The sequence below is a fragment of the Pyrus communis genome, chromosome 16 (genome assembly GCF_041283825.1).
Source record: "Pyrus communis isolate YQ-2024b chromosome 16, ASM4128382v1, whole genome shotgun sequence".
NCBI lineage: Eukaryota > Viridiplantae > Streptophyta > Magnoliopsida > Rosales > Rosaceae > Pyrus > Pyrus communis.
Genome location: NC_142580.1, coordinates 1,975,278 through 2,002,973, shown reverse-complemented (window position 1 = coordinate 2,002,973; position 27,696 = coordinate 1,975,278). Strand labels below are relative to the sequence as shown.

The window sequence follows — 27,696 nt, the reverse complement described above, 5'->3', positions numbered from 1 at the left end:
TTGGTTAAACACTTGACAGTGGACGCGCGAGCGGGATCTGGACGTAGGGTCCACCGTGATGACGTGGGGTGGTTTTTATTTTAGTTGTGGGGACACTCTGACGTGGAGTGTTGGAAACTTATCCACAAATTTTCAAGTAGTGCATTTACTTCTTTTTCCTACCTTTTTTTTTCCACAACAATTCATTGAGCATTTTTTTTTTTTTGGTTTAGATTGTAATTGCAATTTTATCCGAATCTGATGTAATTAATAGGTTACAAACAATTTTTAATACGAATCCGTTGTAATTAAACCGGTTATCATTACAATCCTACTCGAATCTGATGCATTTTTTTCAACAACAATTCATTCCGTACTTTTATTTTTGAAAATGGCAATTACAATCTTATCTGAATGAACCGAATCTTGTGTAGTTAATAGGATACGAACAACTTTCTAAACGAATCCGTTGTAATTGAACCGGATATCATTACAATCCTATTCAAATTCGATGCATTTTTTCAACAATTCATTCCGCACTTTTGTTTTTGAAAATGGTAATTACAATCTTATCCGAATGAACCGAATCTGATGTAGTTAATAAGATTCGAACAACTTTCTACACGAATATATTGTAATTGAATCGGCTATCATTACAATCCTATTTGAATCCGATGCAATCTTGACTTACTTTCTAATTATTTAGACAAGGGATAGCAGCCTTAGCTAAAAAAAAAGTGTCTTAATATGCACTCAAAATTTGAATCTCTCTTTTGTATAATTTAATTAGTATGAATTAAGGTATCATTTGTATTAAAAAAAATGAACCATTGAGTTTTGATTTTTTTTAATACGAGAAATACTATATTAAATTAATCTAAATCACAAAAAAAAAAAAAAAAAAAAAATCGAACTTGAATGCATTAAGAGAAGCACACTGCTCCAACCACGTAAGTGGACTGTTGATCTTGTTTTGGCAACATATACTTGGCACACCATTCTCCCACATGAAACAAATAGGTAGAAGAAAAACATTGAAGAAACATGAGGGTCATTGTTTTCCCTTACATTTTCTTTCAAAAAGACAAAATGGATGTGTATACCCTTCCCCTCCCTACCTTGGTAAGCCCTGCTTATGTAAGAATGTACACCCAAAAACCCTGGTTTTTCCCACTAAATCTTACCTCTTGACTACTGTTCACCAAAAACGAAAAGACCAAGGGACTAGAAAAACAACACTCATTGAGCTCAAGTTTTGTTACTTCCCCACATAGCCATAAGTCTGCAAGCTCATCTCCTGGATTCCATAAGCCGCGTTCCATTCGCCTGTTGCGCTGCTGGCTCTGGGATAAGTTGTTGGCTTTGGTCACATTGTTGATGACGGGTAACTTGACAATGAGGTGAACCTGCATGCTGGACTACGATGGCTGCTGCACTGAATGCTGGAGCAATGATGTCATTTCCTGCTGCTGCTCCGTATTCTGTTGTAGCAGCTGGACTGGTGATCTCATTACCGGTTGCATCCGCTGTTGGACTGGTGATCCCAATTCCTGTTGATGCATCTGCGGTTGCATCTGCAGCTCAACTGGTGATCCCAGTCCTGGTTGATACATCTGCGGTTGTAGCTGCTGCCCAACTGGTGATCTCATTTCCGCTTGATACATCTGCGGTTGTATCTGCTGCTGGACTGATGATTCCACTTCCGGTGGATGCATCTGTGGCAGTATCTTCTGCTCAACCAGTGATCTAATTTCCGGTTGTATCTGCTGTTCAAACGGTGATCTCATTTCCAGTGGATGCATCTGCAATTGTAGCAGCTGCTGGTTGCTTAATTTACTAGTCACGCCTGGAAAATTTGATATGTCCACCGAAACCCCAGTCCTCAAGGCTTTCCCTTGGCCTTCTGCGGCCCTCAGATGATCAGAAACCGGGCCAAGAGGCAGCTTGCTGTCATTTAAACCAGATATTTCACTGCCAAGATTGTTAAACTGACCTACATTGCCAACCCAAGGCATCCGTCCTCCCAATTCCGTAGGAGTAGAGGACCTCAAGCCCATGCCATTACCCAACAAACCAAGACGAGAATTTCCAAGTCCCTGGACTCCACCCCGTTCAATCATACCTAAACCACTTGGAGTTACTCCTCCACCTCCTGATCCCCCCTGCATGAATTGATTTCGTTGTTGTTGTTGTATTTGCAGCGTCTGATACATTGAATAGGCACAATTATTCAGAATCTGCCGGACTTGCGGCATCATGCAATTTTCTTGTGTAGCAATGCTGAGAGCTTGCTTGGGTATACAAGTGCCCGGGAGTTGTGCAGCTAACTGTATGATTTCAGGTGGGAGAAATTGACCTCCAGAGAAAATGTTCTGTGAAAGGCGTTGCATGGATATGGGACTAAGTCCTGAAGGTGATAACCTTGGGGTCAGAGTTGAGGAAGGTAGGACGATTGGTCGAGCTGATGGAGTGGCACTAATACTAGCACTATGCCACTGACTGCTGAAGCCCCCATCAGCCTTGGGAGAAATCGGCTCTACTTGATAACTAGATAGGAAGTACCCTTCACGCTTCATCTGTCCAAAAGAATGACGAAAGAGTAATTACCGAAGTATTATTTTATGTTCTGAGAAACAAACCTAATCCATGAAAATACTTACCAGTGTGGCGAACTGAGTAGCCAAGAGGTATGCAGAATGCTGCCAAGAACAACATATAAAATCAGATGCTTTCTTCATCAAATCAACACAGCAACGCGATTCTAAGATGTAAATTGGCTTCTGTTTCTTATTATATACAGTTTGCTAACGGAGGCTGGATAGATTTTAATCTCGTAAAATTATAATCACAAAATAGACCTACTGTTGGTTCGAAAAAGAAAATTGGAATAAGGAAATATGGGACCGCGCAAATAAAAACATGGGACACCGCAATTCGGAAGTAGTTGACAAAAGATATAAGTGCTCATTAGTTACTTGAAATATCAAGGAAATATCTGTAAATCGTGAGCTTTGCAATGTAAAATAGACCACAGGGTAACAAACTCAAAACAGATGTCAGGGGATTAATAATCGAGATTTATTGCATTCCAAAAGGAACGTCTCAATCATATATCAGAAGAGGATGTTGTGCGGAAGCGTCAACTAAGTGTGAGTGAAAAATAAACCACAATAACTGACAAAAGATAAATGGAACAATACCAACAAGAACACCAAGATTTATACTGGTTCGGCAATGCCTACATCCAGTTTGGAGACGACGGAGTATTCCACTATAATCAATGAGAACATACAATAGTGTTTATCACTCAATTTCCCAAAGACCCGAATAACCCCAAGCTCACACACTTACAATAGGAAGAGAAAACCAAAAATACAAAGCAAGACAATTTGAGAAAATTCTTCTCTATGCCAAATGGCTTCTTGCTATTTTTCTCTCTTCCTTTCTCCTTGGTGTTGTTTGAGTTATGCCTACACCTCCTTTTATAGGCCAAAGGCCTCTCATCAAGTCAAAAGAATTAGGCATAATTGCATCCATTCTTTGACCACAAATTAGGCATAAGAGCATCCATTTTATTTCCCACATGTAGCATACCAACCATCAATTTTGACCACAAAAGTAGCCAACAACATTTGTTGGTTTTAGACTACTTGTTTGAGCCAATAATCAACAATCTCCACCTTGGCACAAACCCTCTAAGTAGATCTCCCAATAGTCGTCTCCCACTCCCCCATGGGGCAATCAACAAATTTTGCAAATGCCAATCAAGTCTAAGCAGTGCTTAAACTTGAGCAACGAAAGCCCGATCGTAAATCGATCAAATCGCTTGTACCATTGTCTTGGAGACTGCTTCAAGCCATACAATGATTTTTCCAATTTGCAAACCCAATTTTCCTTTCCAGCAACCTTAAAACCTTCTGGCTGAGACATATAAATCTCTTCCTCCAAATCACCATGTAAGAACGCAGTCTTGACATCAAGTTGGGCCAACTCAAGATCAAACTGCACAACCAAAGCCAACAGAATACGAATAGAAGAATGTTTTACTACAGGAGAAAATACCTCATTGTAGTCAATGCCTTCTTTCTGAGCATAGCCTTTAGCTACCAATCTGGCTTTGAATCTTACATTGTCTTTTCCCAAAGATTCCATCTTTTTGGCATACACCCATTTACAACCAATTTCTTTCTTCCCCTTTGGTAACTGAACCAGCTTCCAAGTCTTATTTTTATGAAGAGATTTCATCTCCTCATCCATAGATTTCTTCCACAACTCGTACTCTGAACTCATGATAGCTTCTTTGTAGGTGAATGGAATATCATCTTCAATAACGGGAAGTGCATATGCCACAATATCAGTAAATCGAGCAGGCTTTCGAATCTCCCTTCTCGATCTTCTGGTTGCAATATAGTCTTGTTGCTGTGGAGGCTCTTGGGTAGGTGCCTCCTCTTCATCATCCTCGTCCTCATCATCATGATTAACTGTAGGACTAGTGTCTGTAACATCAGACCTTACTGGAACAACTGGAGTCTTCAGTAACTCCACCTGCTTTGAGCTACTCATGGTCTCGGTTGTTTCAGTTTCACCTTCATGCTTGTTCTGATTAACCATAGCAGCCTCATCAAAGGTCACATCTCTGCTTACAACAAATTTCTTCTCATCTGGACACCAGAGTCGGTATCCCTTCACGCCAGTGCTAAAGCCCATAAATAGAGCTTTCTTTGCTCTTGGATCCAACTTGCTTTCTCTGACATGATAGTAAGCAGGACAACCAAATATGTGTAAGAACTTGTAATCAGTACAAGGTTTACCAGACCATACCTCCATGGGCGTTTTGCCCTCATTCGCAACAGCTGGCAATCGATTAATGAGATGGCTTGCATAAGTAATTGCCTCAGCCCAAAACGCCTTGCCTAATCCAGCATTAGACAACATACACCGAACTTTCTCAAGCAAAGTACGGTTCATGCGCTCCGCCACCCCATTCTGTTGCGGTGTCTCCCTAACCGTGAAGTGCCTCACAATACCCTCATCTTGACAAACTTTCAAGAAAGGATCAGACTTATATTCACCCCCATTGTCTGATCTGAGAGTCTTGATCTTTCGACCGCTTTGCGTTTCAATCATCTTTTTCCACTTCAGGAATATCTTCAAGACTTCATCTTTACGCTTCATGGTGTACACCCATATTCTTCTAGAGAAGTCATCAACAAAGGAGACAAAATAATGGCTACCTCCCCAAGATGCATTCTTGGAAGGTCCCCAAACATCAGTGTGAACATAATCAAGAATGCCTTTAGTGTGGTGAATAGCAGTGCCAAATTTTACTCTAGTTTGCTTACCCAACACACAATGCTCACAGAATTCCAATTTGCATGCCTTTGCACCTTTCAATAAGCCTTGCTTCACCAATCCTTGCAACGCTTTTTCACCAGCATGCCCAAGACGCATATGCCATAACCTCGTGGTGTCTTTGCTATCTGCGTCAGCAGCTTCGGTGACAGCTGCTTCACCAATAACTGTACTCCCCTTCAAGAAATACAAGTTATTTCGTCTTGTACCTTTCATCACCACCAGTGCCCCGTACACAGCTTTAAGAACTCCACCCTTCATGGTGATCTTGAGACCCTTGGATTCCAATGCACCCAGTGAGATAAGATTTTTCTTCATATCCGGTACATACCGAACATCACTTAATTCTCTGACTGTTCCATCATGCATCTTCAAACAGATTTTGCCTATCCCTTGTGTTTTGCAGGCATTATCATTACCCATCAAAACAACTCCACCATCCAGCTCCTCGAAGCTAGAAAACCATTCTCGAATGGGACATATATGATAGGTGCAACCTGAATCCAAAATCCACTCCTTGGAGTGACCATCAGCAGATGAACTAGCCAAAACAAACTCGAAATCATCATCTCCAGATTTTGCAATATTTGCTTCAGAACCCGCTTTCTCCTTCTCTTTGTTCTTCAATTTGGGGCAGTCTCTCTTCCAATGACCCTTTTGGCGGCAAAAGGCACATTCATCTTTAGCAGGAAACTTCCCTCGTGACTTTGAACGAGATTGTCCCCGCTTCACATATTTTCTTTCCACTGTTCGACCCCTTGCAACAAGTGCCTCGGTTTGTGAATTGTGAGTCTTCAGTTCCTTCTTTCGACACTCATGATTCACCAATGCCGCAGACACCTCATCAAGTTTCACCTCGGATTTTCCATACAACAAAGTAGTTGTCAAATGATCATAATCATCAGGCAATGAATTTAACAAACATAGTGCCTTGTCCTCGTCAGGAATTTTCACATCAAGGTTTGCTAAATCAGCAAGTATTTTATTATAATCATTGAGGTGTTCATGCATAGAAATACCTGGACTATACTGAAATCGGAAGAGTCGCTTCTTCAAGAAGAGCCGATTTTCTGCGCTCTTGGTCATATACTTCTCCTCCAATTTTGTCCATAACTCCTTAGCAGAAGTTTCCTTCATATACGGGTATTTCAACTCCTTATCAAGGAATGATCGAATAGCAGCACAAGCATGAAGATTAATTCGTGTCCACTGCTTGTCATCAATATCTTCTGGTTTATCTTCCAGAACCATATCCAACTCTTGTTGATACAACACATCCATAACTTCACATTGCCACATACCAAAATTATTAGAGCCATTGAATTTATCAACCTCTAACCTTGTAGTAGCAATTTGATGTCTATTGGATGTAGACGCCGACGAAGACGATGCCGACTCCTTCCCCTTCACAGATTCATCTTTATCTCCAGCCATCTACTTGGCACTATTCACGGGACTGTAGCGCCAACAAATTTTTCACTCCCACGAGAACGCCTAGTCGAAACACTAGGCTCTGATACCACTTGTTGTGCGGAAGCGTCAACTAAGTGTGAGTGAAAAATAAACCACAATAACTGACAAAAGATAAATGGAACAATACCAACAAGAACACCAAGATTTATACTGGTTCGGCAATGCCTACATCCAGTTTGGAGACGACGGAGTATTCCACTATAATCAATGAGAACATACAATAGTGTTTATCACTCAATTTCCCAAAGACCCGAATAACCCCAAGCTCACACACTTACAATAGGAAGAGAAAACCAAAAATACAAAGCAAGACAATTTGAGAAAATTCTTCTCTATGCCAAATGGCTTCTTGCTATTTTTCTCTCTTCCTTTCTCCTTGGTGTTGTTTGAGTTATGCCTACACCTCCTTTTATAGGCCAAAGGCCTCTCATCAAGTCAAAAGAATTAGGCATAATTGCATCCATTCTTTGACCACAAATTAGGCATAAGAGCATCCATTTTATTTCCCACATGTAGCATACCAACCATCAATTTTGACCACAAAAGTAGCCAACAACATTTGTTGGTTTTAGACTACTTGTTTGAGCCAATAATCAACAGAGGAGACTCTGAATAATCACAAATGGAAACTCACAGTGCTAGTAGAAGCTGGTAGAAGAGGATAATCAATTGAAAACATCTCTTTTTCGGTTCCATAAACAACACTTGCTTTCATCATTCCCTCATTAAGCTTCTCCGATATGATCAGTCTGACCTGAGCCTCTCTATCAACGATGGGAGTCTCATTTCCTGGGATTGCATAGAATTACTCAAAATGAGAAGAAAGGAAGCGATAAGGGTTGAAAATTACATACATGTATATATATGACATGCATAGAAGACAAACATAATCAGTTCTTTACCTTGATGGATGTGAGATTGACATAGAAAAGTCAATGTCCGAGTTTCATAAATACCGATACCACAGTCCAGAAAGCATTCTTTGAGAGAAACTTTATCTGTGGAAGTATTCTCCCACTTTCTGTTATCTCCTGAAGATAAGAGTTGGTAAGAAACCAATGGAGTTACGGAAGAACAGGGTTTCCTTCGCAAAAATGGGTCCAATTTGTACTCCCTGTTATGTAGTCCATACCTGATGCATTACAAGGCATTACACATCATAACAAGCAAGACTGCAGAAACAGAACTATTTGCAGTATAACTGGCATGACTTTAACTATGATATTACCTCACAGTCACTGCTTGAATCTTCAAAAAGCTCTCAGGGAAAGATCCAACTTTAGGTCTTGATGACCGAGATGAAGCAAGATTCATGGAAACATGGTTTGCATCAGCAGCATTGGTATTGCCCATGCCAGCACTAGAATCATCAGTCTTTTTTCTGGAGCGTTTAGGACGAGGATTTGTTTTCTGCTTTGGAGGAACAACTACCTCTGATGGCAGAAAGGTTATGTTTGGAGAACTTGCAGACGCACAATTCTCAGGAGCCGCAACCTGAAATATATCTGAATCCGTCCTCAATTGAGAGACACTTCTGTGCATCCTCATATTTGTATTTTCGTCAACAGGTTGACCCCTGTGTATCCTCATATTAGTAGTTACATTATCCCTTAATTGAGATGATGATTGTTGCTTTTGTGATTGCTGGAGATAAGACTGAACAGGTATCCTGTCCATCACACGGTGCTCATTTTTGGTCTTCCTAAAATTTGAACTGGGGAAACTATCTTTTTCAGGCTCTAACTTAACATTAGAAGTGTCGAAAGCAGCCTGCAGCTCTGAGATTCCTTGAAAACCTCTTGTCTGACCATTATTTATTATCACCGAGGGACGCACTTTCTCCTGGATTCTTTCATGTACAACTTTTCCACCCTCACTGGGTTGATGCAACAAATTTTTCTTCCACTGTAGATAAGGTAGAAGACTGGTTTCAGCTTGGCTTCCAGTAAGCTGCTGATAAGAGAAGTCCACAGGCTCTAGCTTGGGTTTCTTTAGCATTGGTGCTTGAACTGCTTGTGTTTCACATCTGACTCTCTTATCTAGAGCCGATGAACCAGGCATACCCAAACCATTATTTGAGTAGTTAAGACTTGGTTTGGGTAAAGTGGCAAAATCAGATGCTGCAACCATCGGTAAAGAAGCCTGGCTACAATTATATGCACCTTTAGATCTAGGTTGTGATGTCAACAGATTGGAAAGTGAGCTCCCCAATTCTCTTGAAGAAGGTTGTTTTCTTTTGGATAATGAGTTCTCTCGTACAACATTGTGCTCCGAAAATGTAATGCCTCTTTCTTGATACGATAAACCAGCTAGAGAGCTGCAACTCTGAGTAGCACAATTAACAGTAATGTCAGCTACACGATGACAGTTGTTGAAACCTATGTCAGTGTCTGATGCATCACTCAGCTTTCGCCTTTTCCAGCTCCACACAATTCCAAGATCGATCTGCTACAAAATGTAAGAGTTAGGTAATATGCTTCACGCATTTGGAACTTTGGCACGCATTACACGAATTCTATCACTTCCAGTACCTTCTTTCTTAAGGATTCTCCAGAGTATATGTCCTGCAATGGCTGTGGATTTAGATGAAGAGCAGGTTGCAGAGCCTTGACAATTTGGGACTCAACTTCCTGAACAAGAACAAGGAAATGAACATGAGAACGAGGCAATAAGCTTGAGTGGAAAGCCAAGGAGCATACAGATGCTCACTAAGAAAGTCTACCAACCAAAAAGTCTCTGTAGGTCCAATAATTATTGGAGATTGACAAGATGTCTTTGACAACATTTTCCGTGCGCATATGCAAGAGAACCTTGTGAACACTTGGAACTTTATTTGTAGGAACGGTCACTCTTTCTTGGATCAAACAACTGCGGTAATCTTGAATCTGCGAAGGAAACATCTTTCAAGAAGACAAAACTACCATATCTAATGCCAATGACCAAATAAACACTAAAACAAAGACATCACCTCACAAAGGATGGCTCCATTGACATATTTGCAGGGTAAGGCATCAAAAACATCTCCAGGTAACCAACCACTCTCAATCGCCTGATAAACACGACAAATATAGAAAACCAATCGCTTTAAGGTTAAGAACCTGCAGCTTGCTTTAAAATATTAACGAATCACTTTAAGGTTGAACAATATTCGAAGATTTTATCTAAAAATAAAAGAAAAGAAGATATCAAAGTTCCATGACCGTTCATTCCAGCATTTGATGTTCAATAACAACTAAACAAACCCCAATATGTAGGAACTTTTTTTTCAATAGCTCTATCCAATATTCCCCTAAAAATTTGTGATGTTTGCGGCTTTTAGGAAAAGAGGTAAGCTGTTTATCTGGCGATAAAATGCGTATGGAAACTGACCTTCCTATCTTAAAATTTTAACCGGGTATTAGGAACTCAAACAATTAACAAGCATAAAATGCAGCACAAGCAGCATAAGTAGAAGCAATGACCATGAGTGTTGTCGTGAAAAGCCACTGGCTATGACCCGTTAAGATCTAAGTACAACAACAAGATAGCAAGACTCATCTAACAAAAACTTAAAGTCACTGCCAAGACATTCCGGTGAATCACACCGCGCAAATAATGAATCACAGACTTACCGTAAAAAATTTCTCTGATGCTCTACCGTATGGATGCAAGTGCTCTGGTACGCCATTGAGCAGCTACAAAAGCATTAAGGTGTGCGTTAATGGCCGGTGGAAAGATTACAAATGACACTACAGTTTAACAAATGCAAGCAACATCTGTAAGAATCTATCGTCATGATTTCTGACCTCGTTAGCTTTTCCCACGTTAAATCCATTCTCAAACAACTTCAGTGAAAAGGATACCTCAAAGTCTGCACGAAAAATCGACTCTCAACAAAAAAAATTCTCAGCAGATCATAAGCTTACAAGATCAAAGTGGTGCGTTACCCTCTGAAACTGAGTGGTTTTGAGGATTGACTAATACACTTGAAGGATCAGCAGCAGCAGCAACCTTAGCTCCCATCCCAGTACAATTAACCTTCACAAAACCATTGGAAGATTTAATAATTTAAAACCCTTACAGGCACTTGAAAATGTGTTTCAACTAAACATCCAACTTGTTAACTAAATTATTTTTTTAAAACGTCCATTTTATATAACAAAAGACAACAATTAAAGGCGAAATTTTGCATCCAAACTCCCGAGTTTGATTCTCCTTTCTCAACATCGCTTGTATAAAAAAGGGCAATCTTTCGATAAAATAAAAAAAAATCGAAAGATGGGGGAAAATCAAAAACACATAAACAAGTGAAAGTTCACTCTCCAACAACCTTCAACCATGCAAACAACAAATCACAATTACAGGGAAAAAAAAACAGGTGGTGCTATTCAAACACTCGTTTTTACCTTTCACATCCTTCTCAATTTTTAACCATCGGATCGAATAAATTGAAGAAGATCAAACGACAGAAATTAACGAGAATGTGTGAGAGGTAAAAATAAGTATATAGATAGCTCCACCCGAAAAGAAACCCATCAAGCAAAACCACAGAAATGTCATAGAAACCAGAAACCCCAAAATCCAACTGAGACAATAAAACAACAATACAAGGAACAACAACAGATCAATCAAAATAATACTATGAAACAGGTTGGATAAAAGGTTGGCTGGTGAAAAACTCGAACTCATAACATCTACAGGACCTCGTTCTCTCGCTGCTGAGGGTCAGAACCCGAGTCGTTTTCACTGCTGTCTTTCTCCTCAGTCGGAAGCAGCTTCGGTCTGTACCTCGTACCCGTCTTTGCAACCTGGAACGACACACCCATGTCTCCCTCACTTCACTCAGAATTTCCTCCACCACCTTTTGGTTACACAGAAAACGATGAAATGGGTTTGAGAGGGACGGCGGGAATGTGCCCTAGTTGTATCGGAAACTGCCCGTTTCGCTCTGGTTCTCGGAGGGTCACGATTTGTAGGTTGATAACTTAGCCATGAACAGAAACACGTAGTATATATACAGCTCCAAATCCAATATAGTATTACATGGAAACTTGATAAATTTACAGCTTATGCTGTGATGGCGTTATACAATTTTGTTTTATCTTTATATTGCATCGGTGGATGTGGGGCTCTTGAATTCAATTCACTTTTTGGAATTTTTCTGGGACTTCTGTGTTAAGGCAACGGCCATTTTGGCACTTTATGGTTGCATGAGTGAAATGTGTTGATCATGTAGGTGATTTGGTGGGAAATGGATCTGGTCTTATTTGCATCTCCAATGTGATAAATCACTCACCTGGGGAATGTTGTGGGGTAGTTGGGCTGCGTCGTTCTTTATGGGTTCTAATCCTTATACATGACACATCAACATCAAAACAAGTGGAGTTTTGAAGCATTTTCTTGAAGGCTTTTTAGCTTAAGGGCTTTATAAGATTGACATAATTTCTCATTTTGGTCCCTAACAATGAAAATTAATATAAGTGGTATCTGAGTTTGTTCACTGTCAATCATTTTGATCAATTCGTGAAGAATTTGTCAACGTGCTCATTAAGCGGAATGGTTGGTTTGACAAAAATATTCTTAAAATGGTAATCACATGGTCATTTACATGACAACTTAATAAAGATATTGACAGATTTTTTCCAAAATGACCAAAATAATATACGGACAAACTCAAGGACTACTTCAATCGATTTTCACTATCATAAACCAAAGTGATGAGTTATACTAATCTCAAAAACCATTTTAGATTATAAAAAAAAAAACAAACCTATTTTGAATAGGGTTGAATGTTACACAAAGCGAAATTTTTACTATGCTTTAGTTTATGACATGTGCTAAATAAACACAAAGCTAATGCGGCCAAGGACTCAACAATGGAAGATTGTGGTGTATTTTATACATCAAAGCATACAAGAAAATTCATACTAAAAGATATACATCATTGTAATGTAACATTTATTTGTTTGTTCGTGATTCATCTGTTCAACTTCCAGCTTAGTTAATCTCGAATAATGATAAACCGTTACAAAGAACGAAAAAAACAAATACCAGTAAACAGAAAAACACCTGACAACATATAGTGTAGCCAAACAAAAACCAGTATCATAGTTGCAAGACACGAATGAAAACAAAAAACAAGATTGTTCAACTGTTCACTAAAAATAGTTAGTAATGTGATCTAATATAGAAAATTATTTTGACTGCATTATACGTTCCCACGTGTAAATAGAAGAGCATGTCTAAACAAAAAAGCACCGAGTAACGTATAATGCAGCCAAATAAATATCAGTATTATAGCACCAAGACACGAACGAAAAAAAAAATATTTGTTTAATTGTTTACTAAAAATAGTCAATAATGCGATATTGTATCCAAATTATTTTGCTGCATTATACGATCCAACGAACAAATAGAAAATTACCTAGCAATGTTAATGTAGGCAAACAAAAACCAGTATTATAGCTGCTAGACACGAACGGCCAACGAAAAAAAAAAAAAAAAAAAAAAACCGGTTCAACTGCTTACTAAGGCATCCCACGGGTATGGAAGATTTTTTAGTGTGCTAGTAATGTGGCTATGAAGACAAGTGTCAAAATGTAATTGGTTAAAAACTTAAAAAAAAAATTCAACTAATTGTATTATAACAATTAATGTTCAAACCTGTGTTTTTAGCAAATTAAAAAAATTCTTCACAGTTACAAAGATAACCGCATGTGAAATAGAAATCAAAGTAACAAGTAAAACTCTAAATATCATTAGGAGTTGACAATCATTTGTTTATTATTTATTAACACGTGTTGTATTTAACGTTTGACTCAGCGTTCAAATTAAAAATGGGTGGGCCGTGGGCTTCAAAGACAAATAGGAAATTTTTAATATTTTATGGGCTAGGCTAAGAATATAGCTCACCAAATGAAGACATCATATAGAAGTAAATATTATCTTCCTTTTTTCTTATAAAACGGAAATTATCCGTTAGTACTTAATTCACCATTTTCAGAAAAAGGAAATTCTCCTTGACCTTTACCAAACATAAAATAAAGCCTCCTTTTTTTTTTTTTGGAAAAAATAATAAAGCCTCCTTTGGCCTATGTCAAACTTGTCATACAAAGCAAGTGTCTGACTCTTTCGTCATGTCCCGTGGGAGGTCGGTGACTCGGTTTCCTTTTCATTTCTTTCTCTTTTGTTTTTTTTTTCCTAATTAAATTTGAAGATGTAATTCTCACTCTAAAAATATTATTTTACATTTTTTATAACAAATAAAGAAAAAAATGAGGTTAGTTAGTACTATGGTCTAGTAGTATTATTCTTCACTTGTAAATGAGAAATCTTAAGTTCGATTCTCGACAAAGACGAATTTGAACCATATTGGTGCTATTTCATTGTATGTGAGACTTGATCCATTCCTTTTCCATTAATGTGGATTATCGTTTGTTAAAAAAAAAAAGCAAAATTTTCATTAAGTGTAGCTTATAATTCTTTTATGTATAGCGATATATCATTATTAAAAAAAAAATCAATAACAATTAAACTCACATCAATATACATAAAGATAATTAATTTATGCCGCTTCACTAAAGTGTTATTTGAAAAATGAAATGATCACAATTTCCTACATAATCATAGTTTTATTTTTTATTTTTCCTCCACCAACCTAAAACGAGCCGCATTGGCAAAGCTGTCAATTGTTAGGTAAGGGTAAACGTGACCCGACCCAATGATCGTCATTTGGCAGTGGGTAATCTGGTAAATCACACAATGATACAATAAGGGCCGTTTGGTAGTCTCGCATGTTGCTTGTCCCATTACAACTCGTAAAGCCAAGTGCGGACTCCCCAAGAATAACGTCTTATTTTTATATCACACCCTCTCTCTTTCTCTCGCACCCACCAAACCCCCCCCCCCGTCAGGCTTAAACATTTTCTCGGGAAACAAACAATCAGTCGACCTCTCCAAAGTAATTTCGAACGTCTCTGCTCGAAGCCATGGCCTGTTCCAGCTTAGCGAAGCTTAATGCGGCGTCGTCTCAGTGGATCGGACAGCAGTCCTTCACTCAGCGTCCTGGATCGTCGACTAGCCTCGCTTCTCGCCGAGTCGCCGTCCCGATCCGTGCCAAGGCCTACACCGACGAACTCGTCCTAACTGCCGTGCGTATTCTCTTTAACTTGTTTTCGTTTCGCTAATATTTATGCACAATTCGAGGTTTTTGTTTGGTGATTTCATCGCTGGCTGAAAGTTTGAATCTATTTTAGACTGATCATTTTCTTAATCACGATTTATTTATTTATTTATTTGTGATTTGATTTGATTTGATTTGTTTGTCCGGATGTGATGAATTTGATTTGTTTGCTTAATTCAACTGATTAATATGTCTTGCTTAATCAATTGATTAATATGTCAGTATCACTGTCTAGGAGTATTCCGCTTTCACTAGGAAGTGAAACGTCTCATGTTCGACTCGCTCAGACGGCGAGTTTCATACCTAATTATTATGGCTCATCGCGTGGTTTAGTGCTATTCCTTTCAGTTGATCAGTATATGACTATCACTACGGTGTCTAGTAGTATTCTGCTTCACTAGTAAGTGAAAGGTCTCATGTTCGACCCGTTTCATACCTAATTAGTATGGCTCATCATGTGGTCTAGTGCTATTCCTCTTCAATTGATTAATATATATGTTCTTGTTTCCTGTTGATTTCCTAAATATAAGAAAAATATTTGGTGATCGATAGAATTGCTGAAGATTTTGGTGACTAGATTGGAAAGTTGTGTTTCTACTTTCCTGTGTAGTTTGATCTAACACTGCTTGCAATTGATTTTATTGATTTCTCAGTCACAGCTCTATTATTATATATTTTAACTCGTTTTTGCTTGTTTTTGGATGGTACAGAAAACCATTGCATCCCCTGGTCGTGGTATACTCGCTATTGATGAATCAAATGCAACTTGTGGAAAGAGGTTAGACTCGATTGGGTTGGACAATACCGAGTTTAACAGACAGGCTTACAGGCAGCTTTTGTTGACCACCCCTGGTCTTGGCGAATACATTTCTGGTGCCATTCTTTTTGAGGAAACACTTTACCAGTCTACAACCGATGGGAAGAAATTTGTGGATGTTTTGCGCGACCAGAAAATTGTACCTGGAATCAAAGTTGATAAGGTAAGATGCCACTAGGAATCTGGGTTCTATATAGTTTGTGAAATTTCTACTTCAGATGAGATCCTTGATTGTCATTCACGTGCTTCTTTCGTGGTTCAGGGTTTGGTTCCCCTCCCCGGGTCTAACAATGAGTCTTGGTGCCAAGGCTTAGATGGATTGGCTTCACGTTCTGCGGAGTACTATAAGCAAGGTGCTCGTTTTGCTAAATGGTAAGTCAACTAGTATCTCTTGTGGACATCTGCTATATAGAGTTTCTACTATTGTTCAGTCCATTTGGTCTATTCTAGTTAACAGATAAACTTATCGAAGTGTCCTCTCATTGAAATGTGCAGGCGTACAGTTGTTAGCATTCCTTGTGGTCCTTCTGCTCTAGCTGTTAAGGAAGCTGCATGGGGACTTGCTCGTTATGCTGCCATATCTCAGGTATGTTCAATTTTAGATAGCTATGTTAGTTGGATTTGGTAAAACATTTTATGTTGTAAGAGTGAAATTTTTTTTTGCCAACTTGAAAGTAAAAAATAGATATTTCCTTTTTTTTTTTTTTTACCCATTGGTAATACTTGTAAAACATTCTGGGTATGATTCATTGGTATGACATTATTTGCAGGACAATGGTCTTGTGCCCATTGTAGAGCCTGAGATTCTTCTCGACGGGGAACACCCAATCGAAAGGACACTTGAAGTTGCAGAGAAGGTCTGGGCAGAAGTATTCTATTACTTGGCCGAAAACAATGTGGTTTTCGAAGGAATGCTTCTTAAGCCTAGCATGGTTACCCCAGGGGCTGAACACAAGGAAAAGGCTACTCCAGAAGCCATTGCAAAGGCTACCCTCACAGTACTTAAAAGGAGAGTTCCTCCCGCAGTGCCAGGAATCATGGTAAGATTGTTGCAAACAATACCGAACTGTACAACTTGTTTTTTCACCTTCTGGTGTTGTTGAATATTACTACAATAATATTACTAAAAGAACGTAATACTCATGATATTTGTTACCATCGACCCATGGGCTAATTGATATTTTCTCTGTTTACTTCTCAGTTTTTGTCAGGAGGACAATCCGAAGCAGAAGCAACCCTCAACCTTCATGCAATGAACCAGAGCCCCAACCCCTGGCATGTATCCTTCTCGTATGCACGTGCCCTCCAGAACTCTGTGCTTAAGGCATGGCAAGGACGTCCTGAGAATGTGGAGGCCGCACAAAAGGCACTTTTGGTGCGAGCAAAGGCAAATTCCTTGGCTCAGCTAGGAAAGTACTCTGCCGCGGGTGAGGACGAGGAAGCCAAGAAGGGTATGTTCGTCAAGGGCTATACATACTAAGCCAGAGTCTGAGGCAATTCATTCCTCTCCTTGGGAGTTGAAACTCGAGACGGGTGTAATTTACAGCAGTTTCTTTTTCGGTGCTAACGTATGCTTGAGTAAAAGCTTTTTGATTTCTTTCTTCCCCATTAGAAGACTCGAGGGCTTGAATAAGACCGACGATAAAACGATATGTTTTGCAAATTGTAACTTATGAAGGTGGGAGTAGTGAAAGTATTTCTATCCTCTCAAGGTTAAGATCCTCCTATTTATTTGTGATTCTTGAGATTGTTTCGTGCTTCCTGTCTAGTAGTTGACGAGTATGGAAATGCTTTTAAAATGATTAAAAGCGCTTTTGGAATCAATCTTTATGTAAGTGTAAGTGAATCCTGGAAAGCACTCGAATTGTTTGTTCAAGAAGCACATAACTAGTGCAGTATTGCATAAAAATGTAAGCGTTTCTTGAAAAAGCATCACTTCCAGATGAGGCCGATATGCACTTTTTCCTCTCAATGACATTTTTAGATGACAATACCAACTCCTTTTCTGAAAATTGACGTGAAATATTAGAATTACTATGAATTTTTCTCAATTTCCTCATGTACACAAATAAAAACTATGTGAGTGCCACAATAAAATCCGTAACTGAATGCCTAAATAAAACCTACCAACCCTATACCTTGCACATAAGTTGTCATCCAAAATAAATTTTTTTTATCTGGAAAAACTGAAAAAGCATGTATATTTTCTTGTAAAATCCGGGTAGAAAGGAGTCTGGATAGGATTATAGGATCCGAGAAGCGTGTTTGTTCATCGTACATCATCTGGTCAGAAATGATTTTAAATATTTTTATTTAAAATTAAACATAAACAATACCTGACAAAAATTGATCGCACAATATATTATGAACGGACATGATTTACGAATTCTCTAGATATTCACTGAAAGGAACCGGAGAGGATCCTGTTGGGGCAGAATGGGCATTGAATTTTGTTTTATAAAATAAAGATAAATAAATTGTAAATTCCGGAGTCTGAAAAGCGTTTTATCTGCAAAAGAGGCCCAGAGCATAAGATGCACCAGGTGCAGTTTAAAGCCCAAAGTGCAGCGCTAACGTGCGAACTCAAAGTACACTAAAACTCTTCGCTTCCGGGGACTCATTCCTCTGATATCGAACACGACGCCACTTTGCTGCCTCACCTTGCATGCCCTCTGTTTTCTTCCTCCTCCTCCTCCCATCTCCTCCGTCTCTGCAATTCCCTTGCGGGCCGTCGCCTTCGCATCCAAAACCCATTGCCTCCTCCTCCAAACCCTCACTCCTGGCGATGAAGGACCGGCCTCCTTCCTCGTACGGCTCCGTCTATGTCCCTCCCCACCACCGCCTCCGCTCCGTCATCAGCACCCCCAATTATACCTCCCCTGCTTCAATCGGCTCCAAGCTCCGCGAAAACCAGACTGCTGCTGCTGCTCTCAACCGGAGGAGCAGCACCAATGGTGCTCTGGCATACTACCAGACTCAGCAGCAGCAGCTGCAGCAACAGGAGCAGTTTCAGAAGCCCAAGCTTCAGCACACTTCTGCTTACGACGACGGCGTTTCCGAGGAAGGCTCCGATCGCGAAGTTGAGTTACCGTCGCATCCGGTGAGGTTTTTGTATGTGAATTGTGTGCGCGTAGAGTTGTTACTTGGGTTGCAACTAGGGCTCAGACTCTGAATTTTGGAAGTGGTAGTTGGGTGTTTCATTTATAGCTTCTGATTTGGTTGTTGATCGAGTCGTGTACTTGGTGCGATGTGAAATGCAGTGTTGATTTTCTATTTGCGGTTCGGGTAGTTTATTCGAAGCTTAATCTGATTAGGTTGCGGACGATGATTGAAAGTAGTGGAGAGATTTTGTTGAGTTTGGTTTAGCAGCTTAAATCTTTCAATTTCATTTGTACTGCTTTCCATTGCATACTCAAAGGCATTGGGAGTTAAGAAAATCACTTTTGCCCGTTGGGAGTTAAGGTGGGGAGTTTTCCAGCCACATTTTCCCTCGCAGACAATATATGGAGTGTTTTCGTTAGCCCTGCATGGAGTTCTCATCAACCACTAATGGCTCGAAATTGCATATTAATTTAGCCTTTTCATGCCCATACATATTAGGTTAATTCAAGGCGTGCCATTATGACTGATTTATTAAGGCATCAAAAATGATGTCTACAGAGATTTTTATCCAGTTGAAAGGTATAACATAGATAGATGCTTATGGTAACATTGCAGACACTGAGTCCTTACTCATCTGATATTGATGAGTGGAAACGGAAATTAACCATGCTGTTACGTGACAAGATGAAGCAAGAGTTGGTTACGAGGGAGAAAAAAGATAGACGTGACTTTGATAAAATAGCTGCTTTGGCAAGCAGAATGGGGCTTTATAGGTATCTTTGGTTTTTGTCAGCGTTTAAGTGTTTCATTAACTTTATAGAAGTCTGACTGTAAGGATTTTTTACAGCTATCTGTATTCGAAAGTTGCTGTGTTTAGTAAGGTTCCACTGCCAAACTACAGATTTGACCTGGATGATAGGCGCCCTCAGAGAGAGGTAATTCTGATTGTATTGTTTTCCTTAAAGTTGACGTTTCTGTTTAACATAATCTTATAGTCATTCAAAACATACTGCCTTTAATTCACTGAGTTCTAGTGCTAATGGGGATTCCTTTTGTTGATAACCCTCACTTCTTGCTCCACCATCTTCAGTTGATGTTTCTTATTTTAATTTGTCCCAACTGACTAGTTTACTTATGTGAAAATGTAATAATGGATTAGCTACGAGTTTAGGATGGCTTCCCTCCACCTCATGATGTTTTTAATGCCTGAATATTTTGTACTTCATTCTACACGGTTCTTACGTGAAGGTTTTCAAATTTGAAAGGTGACCTTGCCTCTTGGGTTGCTGAGGAGAGTTGAGAGCTATCTTGGAGAGTTCCTTTCCCAGAAGTCTAGGACAAGGGAAAGCTTTCAAAATCTTTCCTTTTCTAGATCAAACAGTAGTGGCAGCATTGCTACTGACGAAGGGCTTTTTGAGCAACCAGAATCATTTGCGTCGAGTAAGGGTGTGATGGAAAAACTTCTTTGGCGGAGAAGTACGCAGCTGCGCGATAAGCAACAAGCTTGGCAGGTTTGTCTTACCTCGGCAGATTGCTCTGCATGATTGCATTCACTTATTACTCATAAGATGAATCATGTGTTTTGTTCTATGTGTTTGTGATATATATTTTTATTTCAGGAATCTCCTGAAGGGAAAAAAATGCTTGAACTTCGTAGAAGTCTTCCTGCTTATAAAGAGAAGGATGCATTATTGGCAGCAATTTCACGGGATCAGGTTAGTAATTATTTTTTCAGAAAAATTCACGCAGGACTCTTATTCTGGCTTTGGTCCTAGTTTTACAATTCGGTAGTTGGCCTGTGTTGATGGTCGGCGCTTTTCTCTTGTAAGTGGTGGTCATTCCCTTCTTTGTTTTATGGGTTGTTTTCAAAGGTAAGGTAGTAGATGTGGATACATGGTGAATCATGCAATTATTTTAGTTCAATTATTCAAGGTGGCCTGTAACCTGACAATGTACTTTTTGGCACGTTTGTACTTGCAGGTCGTTATCATATCAGGTGAAACTGGCTGTGGCAAGACTACTCAAATTCCACAATTCATTTTAGAATCTGAGATAGAAGCTGTTCGTGGAGCTGTTTGTAGTATTATATGTACACAGCCTAGACGGATATCTGCTATGTCTGTTTCTGAAAGAGTTGCTTCAGAGAGAGGAGAGAAATTGGGTGACTCGGTGAGTTTCTCGGGATACTTGACCAAATTATTACCCTTAAATTAAAAAGAACTTCTGGTGGTTTCTTTTTCTTTTAACCTTTTCCTTGCATTCCTTTGGTTTTAGGTTGGGTATAAGGTTCGGTTAGAAGGTATGAAGGGAAGGGATACTCGCCTTCTCTTTTGCACCACTGGCATTTTGTTGAGAAGATTACTAGTTGATAGAAATTTGAAAGGTGTAACTCATGTGATTGTGGATGAAATTCATGAACGTGGAATGAATGAAGGTAACTTAAAGCTAGATCAAGGTTTCAATTTTGGATGATGAGGGGTGATTTCTCACTGTAATACTTTGATGCCAGATTTTCTGCTGATTGTTCTCAAGGATCTCCTTCCTCAGCGACCAGAACTGAGGTTGATTTTGATGAGTGCAACCCTAGATTCTGAACTTTTCTCATCCTACTTTGGTAGGGCTCAGATAATTCATGTTCCAGTAAGTTTGAAATTCCAGTGTATTTCTGTTAAAAGTTTGTATTTCCTATATTTGAGGTGGTTGTTGCGTATTTCCGTTTGCTTCCTGAGGGAAGTCTTAATGATGATTGCAGAGATGGATAATAATGTCTGATATGGTTTTTTTATCTCTGTTGTTTTCCCTCTAAACTAGGGTTTTACATATCCAGTTCGGACTCATTTTCTGGAGGATGTTCTGGAAATTACGGGATGCAAATTAACTCCATACAATCAGATTGATGATTATGGCCAAGAAAAGATGTGGAAAATGAGCAAACAGGCACCAAGAAAGAGGAAAAGCCAAATTGTTTCTGTTGTTGAGGTATACAAGTTACTGCGTAAACAGTTTTGTCCTTTTTTGTTTTCCGTATCATCTCAATTTATCCCTCATGGAATGTATTCAGGATGCACTTAAAGCAGCCGATTTTAAGGGGCATAGTCCACAGACTCGGGAGTCTCTAGCATGTTGGAATCCTGATAGTATCGGTTTTTATCTGATTGAGTATCTCTTGTGCAATATCTGTGAGAGCGACAAGCCTGGTGCCATTCTAGTTTTTATGACTGGGTGGGATGACATCAATTCTCTGAAGGAAAAGTTACATGCCAATCCTCTATTAGGCGATCCAAGCCGAGTCTTGTTACTAGCATGCCATGGTTCTATGGCAAGTACTGAGCAGGTAATTTTTAGTGCTCCAATAGTTGTACTATCGCTAGCATGTTGTGCATGCTTGTTGTACACTGTTCGGCATATATCGACTTAATTGTCAATTAATTAATTAATGCTGCCATAATTTGTCTTCACATTTAGTGATCTATCCTGGATAGATAATTCCATAGTTCTTTGTTATCTATGGTGGTGAATTAAAGAATTACTACTGAATCTACTTTCTAGCCAATTTTCATATGGTGTTTTCTCTTATTTTCATCGTTTCCATGTTGTGACTGCATGCAGAGGCTAATATTTGATGAGCCTGGGGATGGAGTGAGGAAAATAGTGCTGGCTACTAATATTGCTGAGACAAGTATCACAATTAATGATGTTGTTTTTGTACTTGATTGTGGAAAGGCAAAAGAGACTTCATATGACGCACTGAACAATACTCCTTGTTTGCTTCCTTCCTGGATTTCCAAGGTTTCTGCTCAACAAGTAAGGATATGTTCTGGCTGAAGATTTTTCTCTCTTAGACGAAATCTATCCTAGGTTGTTAACTACATTGTTGTGTGCATGCAAGTGTGGTAAAATGAGTAGCAGAGAAAACGTTCCTGAAGGCAACCTCATCTTTCTGTTTTTTTAATTCTTTTGAGATCATTAGGTTTTCTGTATAAACACCCAGCAGGAGACGGTCTATAAATGCTTATTTACATGTTGGTCTTTCTTTATGAGTGTGCATGCTTATGTGATTTCTTGTGGGCAACTTTGGTTTTCCTTTATGTTTTTCAGCACATTTCAAGTTTCAGTCTGTTACATTGATTGGTTACAATCTTCTCTGCTTATATATTGTAGAGAAGAGGAAGAGCAGGACGTGTCCAGCCAGGGGAGTGTTATCATCTCTATCCTAGATGTGTCTATGATGCATTTGCAGAGTATCAATTGCCAGAGATTTTGAGGACACCTCTGCAGTCTCTCTGTCTGCAAATAAAAAGTTTAAACCTCGGAAGCATTTCTGAGTTCTTATCTAGGGCTCTGCAGTCACCAGAATTACTCGCGGTAACACTGTAACAGTCAATTTATATTTCTCTACCTAATGTTATTTTAACTTAAATCTTCAATTGCATAATTTTTTGTTGCTGAAAGCTTATTGAGAATTGTTGTAATTTGCTTTTCATTGTAGCGTTACTTTCTTAAACTGATTAGAGCTAAAGATTGTTAATTCCTTAGCATTCAGTGCATGTGCTTATTAATGTCTGTCATGTTATCTTAGTGGCATATGGTGGTGTAGTTGCACCCTGCACACGTGCAGCTCAAGGCTTACCCCAAATTGTTCCTCCTGAAATGATGTTGTGCTTATTTGTAAATTTTGCTGCTCATCTGCAATTCACCTTTTGTCTCTTGATATCTTTTACAGGTGCAAAACGCCATAGAGTATTTAAAGATCATCGGGGCCTTGGATGAGAATGAAAATCTGACTGTTTTAGGTGGGGAGGGATTTATTATTCTTTTAATATTTCAATTATGCATTGTGATGCTTGCAACTCTTTGTAATGGTTGAGAGTTTAAATTTGAAAATCATTAGCCTAATGCAGTTTAAATCACTTGACAGGACGCTATCTAACTATGCTTCCTGTTGAGCCAAAACTTGGAAAGATGCTCTTGGTAGGTGCCATCTTCAACTGCCTGGATCCGGTTTTGACTATTGTTTCTGGCCTTAGTGTCAGAGATCCTTTCCTTACACCATTTGACAAGAAAGATGTAAGCCACTCTCCCATTTCATTATGTATATCATGCTCTTTATTTCTTGGTCAGAACTGGAGGCCAAATAGTTGAATTGTTATTTTGACATGCTTGCTCAAATTATTGTTTTTGTGGATATATTGCGTGCCTGGCTGTACTAGTTGGATTTATTTAGTTATATTCCTTGTTCACATTGTAATTATGTATCACTTACTTTAAAACAAGACTATGAGGGAGGAGCGAGTCTAGAATTAAAGATAATATATTTTCTTCCCATCTGGTTTTGGCTCGGTGATTAGAGGCCTCTTAGCGACAAATTGTTGGCTGAAGTCGTTTTTAGTCATTTTCGGTGGAGATACAGCATTGTAAAGTTGCATCAGCCTGTATCATTATCATTAAAAACAATTTATGATAAATATTGTATTTGTTTGTCTTTGTAGCTTGCTGAGGCTGCAAAATCTCAGTTCTCCCGGGACAATAGTGATCACCTTGCACTTGTGCGGGCCTATGAGGGCTGGAAGGTTGCTGAAAGAGACTTTGCTGGATATGATTATTGCTGGAAGAATTTTCTTTCAGCACAATCGATGAAAGCTATTGATTCCCTTAGGAAGGAGTTCCTCTCTTTGCTTAGGGATACTGATCTTGTTGATACCAACACCACCACTCATAATGCATGGAGTTATGATGAGCATCTCGTCCGTGCAGTTATTTGCTATGGCCTGTATCCTGGAATCTGCTCTGTTGTGGTAAGCATAGATCCATTTTCTTTTCCTTCTGTAATATAGCTGAGCAAGATCTATTCTGTTCACCTCCCTAAATTCTTGATGCTGTCAATCTCCTACATATGTTGGATTCATGATGTTTATTTCATAATGAATACATGTCTTACTAATCAAATTGGGAAGTAAAGATAAGTTAATCATAAGAATGTAACTGAATTTGCTTTAGTGTTTGTTATTGAGTTATATGGTTTGTCCGATACGCACAAGTAGGATTCCATTTCTTCTCATATAATTTTCTTGAGGACTTACATATATTGAATGCAGCACAATGAGAAGTCATTTTCGCTGAAAACCATGGAGGATGGCCAGGTGCTGCTATACTCGGTAAGCATTCTTGTGCATCGGGTTACGAAAAAGTTGGCCTCTCTTCTGTTTCAATTTAGTCTCATGCTCTTTTCATTTGTCTAGAACTCTGTCAATGCTAGGGATTCTAAAATTCCATATCCATGGCTGGTTTTCAATGAGAAGATAAAGGTGAACTCTGTTTTCCTACGGGATTCAACAGCTGTGTCTGACTCAGTGCTCCTCCTATTTGGTGGAAGTTTTTCTAATGGGGATATTGTAAGTATTTTGGTTCTGGATGTCTTTTGTTTTCTGTACAAGTGATATAATGCAATTGATTCCTGTTCTGGCAGGATGGACACTTGAAAATGCTGGGAGGATATTTGGAATTCTTCATGAAACCTGCTATAGCAGAAATGTATCAATGCTTAAAAGAGGAACTTGATGAGTTAATTCAAATCAAAGTACGTGAAGCTATGAGCAAACTTCATTTCTCTTAAGTCTTAACCTGATGGAGCTCTGTTGTCTCTGTTATTATCGTTTCTTTTACTTCAATGTCTGGTCTCCTTTCTACTTTACTTTCCCAGTTGCCCAGTGAAGTGGATTTTGAATGTATTTTCTCCGCATGTTACCGCTGGCTAATGTGAATTATTGTGAATCCTGAACAGCTACTGAACCCCAGGATGGACACACACAGTTATCATGAACTCCTTTCTGCAGTGCGGTTGCTGCTCTCGGAGGATCAAGGTGAAGGTAGATTTGTATTTGGCCGCCAGGTCCTTGCACCCTCAAAGTCAAAGCCGTCTGTGGTGGCAGCACAGCCAGCCTTGGTTTCAAGAACTGAAAGTGGACCCGGGGGTGACAATTCCAAGAGTCAGCTCCAGACATTGCTCACACGAGCAGGATATAATGCACCCACGTACAAAACTACGCAGCTCAAGAACAGCCAGTTCCGAGCTACAGTGGAGTTTAACGGAATGCAAATTATGGGCCACCCATGTAACAACAAGAAGAGTGCAGAAAAAGATGCGGCAGCAGAGGCCATTCAGTGGCTGGTGAGTGGAACACAAATGGGCCATGAGTACATCAATCATATGTCAATGATGTTGAAGAAAAGCAAAAAGGAGCACAAATAAATCAACTGTTTGCTGTTTTCCCTCTCGAAAAAGGACTTTACGAGGGGGGCGGTCAGCACAACTTGTGGTGCATGCTTCGGAGAGACTTAGAATCAATGTGGACACAATGTCCGACTTTCTACCCGCCGCAAAAAACAGTTAAGGTCGGGCAGCATTATCAACTAAAAAGCCAGCAGACCTGGCCTTGTATCTACATTCTTTTACACCCATAATTGATCAGACATCACCAGCAAATAGTATCCGAGGTGCCAAATTTGTGGTTGGTTTTGGCTTCTTGGATCATCTGCATCGGGACATAAAGATACATTGGAGCTAAAGTTGAGGGGACGGAAGTCGACGTTTTTGGCCATTTCAGTTGTTGCATTTGGATCAAGACATTGATGGTGGCCAAGGTATCTCATCAAAGATGGGTACAATTGTAGTTAAACAGTACTTAGCGTCGAGGATTAATATACACAACGCATTCGCACAAGTGAAAAAAAGTTACTTCACACGCCGTGCTCAGATTTTCACTTTGCTGTAACATATTATTCTTCTGGATAGCTTGCAAGGCTAGTGTAGTGTAATCGTAACTTCCTTCTCTCCCCTGTGTTAGGCCATCTTCAACCGGGATGGCTAAATATAGTCCTGTTCAGTATTTTGGTCTGGTAAAAAATTATTTTTAAATAAATAGTGTCAGGCTATACTCATACATCGTCTCCAATCGAAGGGCTAAACGTAGCCTCATCAATAATGGTTTGGTGAGCTTTATAGAATTATAACTCAAATCATCTGTTAGAAATAAAATTTAAGACAAATTATGCTGTTTTTTAGGTTTTGTGCCTTTAGCCCTCAATTGGAGATGTCCTAATGGCTTCCAGTACTGTCCTGGATGGATGAATTTTAAACCTGACACACTTGGGCTCGCCAAACGGGCAAGCGCACAAATGGTAGAGCGGGAGTGAAACTTACATAAAACGGAGAGTGATATGCAACTTGGGATAGGTAATCTTTTCTCGCAGAGATGTTAAACTTGAGTAAGCAAAGTACAAAAACACAGGCGGATTGGAAATTTTACATATTTTGCATGTGGGGACCTATCCATACCCAATTGCCCATATAACGACTTCCACCTGCATGTGACTGTTATAATAGCATGGGAGATAAAACCGTGGGTCTTTGATTTCGCTTTATTAAAACAAATTCTATTTCTTTCCAAGAAGAAAAAAAAAATAATAAGGGACCACAATCACTTTTCAATTAAAATAACTTTTTGCAAAAAATCTTGGACCCCGCTTCGCTACTCTCCTAGTTTCCATACATTTACATCCCCTTCTATTTTGTGCGGTCACGGATAAGCCATGTTAACATTTTATATTGATTTTTTTTATAGAGATAATAAGAACAAAAGCAATAGTGATATAAAATGTTGACGTGACTTAACCATGACCATACAAATAGAAGGGGATGAGAGTGTATGGGAATTAGGAGAGCAGAGAAGCCAGATCTTAAGAGCAACTTAGACGGATCAGACCATGGTGCAGAGACATAATTTTAGCCTAGAAGGTCAAAAAGTCTCAATTT

General features: G+C 39.2%; 3 protein-coding genes across 4 annotated transcripts; 2 read left to right on the top strand and 1 right to left on the bottom strand.

The window, feature by feature from the left end:
- Window positions 1-883: 883 nt before the first annotated feature.
- LOC137731249 (protein PHYTOCHROME-DEPENDENT LATE-FLOWERING-like) lies at window positions 884-11,740 on the bottom strand. 2 transcript variants are annotated; one of them, XM_088688259.1, is made up of 12 exons: window positions 11,487-11,740; window positions 10,731-10,821; window positions 10,590-10,654; window positions 10,416-10,478; window positions 9,773-9,853; window positions 9,531-9,689; window positions 9,336-9,434; window positions 8,033-9,252; window positions 7,707-7,936; window positions 7,439-7,593; window positions 2,640-2,678; window positions 884-2,555 (listed from the first exon to the last, which is right to left on the bottom strand). In XM_088688259.1, the coding sequence occupies exons 1-12, from the start codon at window positions 11,607-11,609 to the stop codon at window positions 1,398-1,400; spliced, it is 3,483 nt and encodes a 1,160-aa protein (XP_088544385.1). In that variant the 5' UTR covers window positions 11,610-11,740; the 3' UTR covers window positions 884-1,397. The 2 variants fall into 2 exon arrangements, with proteins under 2 accessions (XP_088544385.1, XP_088544386.1); XM_088688260.1 differs by having other exon boundaries at window positions 8,033-9,249.
- Window positions 11,741-14,556: 2,816 nt separating this feature from the next.
- On the top strand, window positions 14,557-17,520 carry LOC137731116 (fructose-bisphosphate aldolase 3, chloroplastic). Its single transcript, XM_068470207.2, has 6 exons — window positions 14,557-14,933; window positions 15,676-15,945; window positions 16,045-16,154; window positions 16,278-16,368; window positions 16,553-16,822; window positions 16,984-17,520. Exons 1-6 carry the CDS (start codon window positions 14,772-14,774, stop codon window positions 17,260-17,262), a joined length of 1,182 nt encoding a protein of 393 aa, XP_068326308.1. The 5' UTR covers window positions 14,557-14,771; the 3' UTR covers window positions 17,263-17,520.
- Window positions 17,521-18,285: 765 nt separating this feature from the next.
- On the top strand, window positions 18,286-26,803 carry LOC137731605 (DExH-box ATP-dependent RNA helicase DExH5, mitochondrial). Its single transcript, XM_068470761.2, has 19 exons — window positions 18,286-18,882; window positions 19,500-19,657; window positions 19,732-19,819; window positions 20,150-20,395; window positions 20,504-20,599; window positions 20,865-21,053; window positions 21,159-21,318; window positions 21,394-21,524; window positions 21,696-21,863; window positions 21,946-22,218; window positions 22,494-22,688; window positions 23,046-23,249; window positions 23,608-23,677; window positions 23,803-23,951; window positions 24,374-24,679; window positions 24,980-25,039; window positions 25,124-25,276; window positions 25,351-25,461; window positions 25,666-26,803. Exons 1-19 carry the CDS (start codon window positions 18,448-18,450, stop codon window positions 26,131-26,133), a joined length of 3,660 nt encoding a protein of 1,219 aa, XP_068326862.1. The 5' UTR covers window positions 18,286-18,447; the 3' UTR covers window positions 26,134-26,803.
- The last annotated feature ends 893 nt before the right edge of the window (window positions 26,804-27,696 follow it).

Bases quoted from the DNA above. Each gene is read 5' to 3' on its own strand.
- LOC137731249 (XM_088688259.1), bottom strand. From the start codon at position 11,609: ATGGGTGTGTCGTTCCAGGTTGCAAAGACGGGTACGAGGTACAGACCG. The intron at 10,655-10,730 runs GTAACGCACCAC...TTTTTCGTGCAG, and splicing joins AAACCACTCAGTTTCAGAGG to ACTTTGAGGTATCCTTTTCA. The intron at 7,594-7,706 runs GTAAAGAACTGA...ATGCAATCCCAG, and splicing joins TCAATCTCACATCCATCAAG to GAAATGAGACTCCCATCGTT.
- LOC137731116 (XM_068470207.2), top strand. From the start codon at position 14,772: ATGGCCTGTTCCAGCTTAGCGAAGCTTAATGCGGCGTCGTCTCAGTGG. The intron at 16,155-16,277 runs GTAAGTCAACTA...TGAAATGTGCAG, and splicing joins GGTGCTCGTTTTGCTAAATG to GCGTACAGTTGTTAGCATTC. The intron at 16,823-16,983 runs GTAAGATTGTTG...TTTACTTCTCAG, and splicing joins CCGCAGTGCCAGGAATCATG to TTTTTGTCAGGAGGACAATC.
- LOC137731605 (XM_068470761.2), top strand. From the start codon at position 18,448: ATGCCCTCTGTTTTCTTCCTCCTCCTCCTCCCATCTCCTCCGTCTCTG. The intron at 21,319-21,393 runs GTAACTTAAAGC...CTTTGATGCCAG, and splicing joins TGAACGTGGAATGAATGAAG to ATTTTCTGCTGATTGTTCTC. The intron at 22,689-23,045 runs GTAAGGATATGT...TATATATTGTAG, and splicing joins CCAAGGTTTCTGCTCAACAA to AGAAGAGGAAGAGCAGGACG.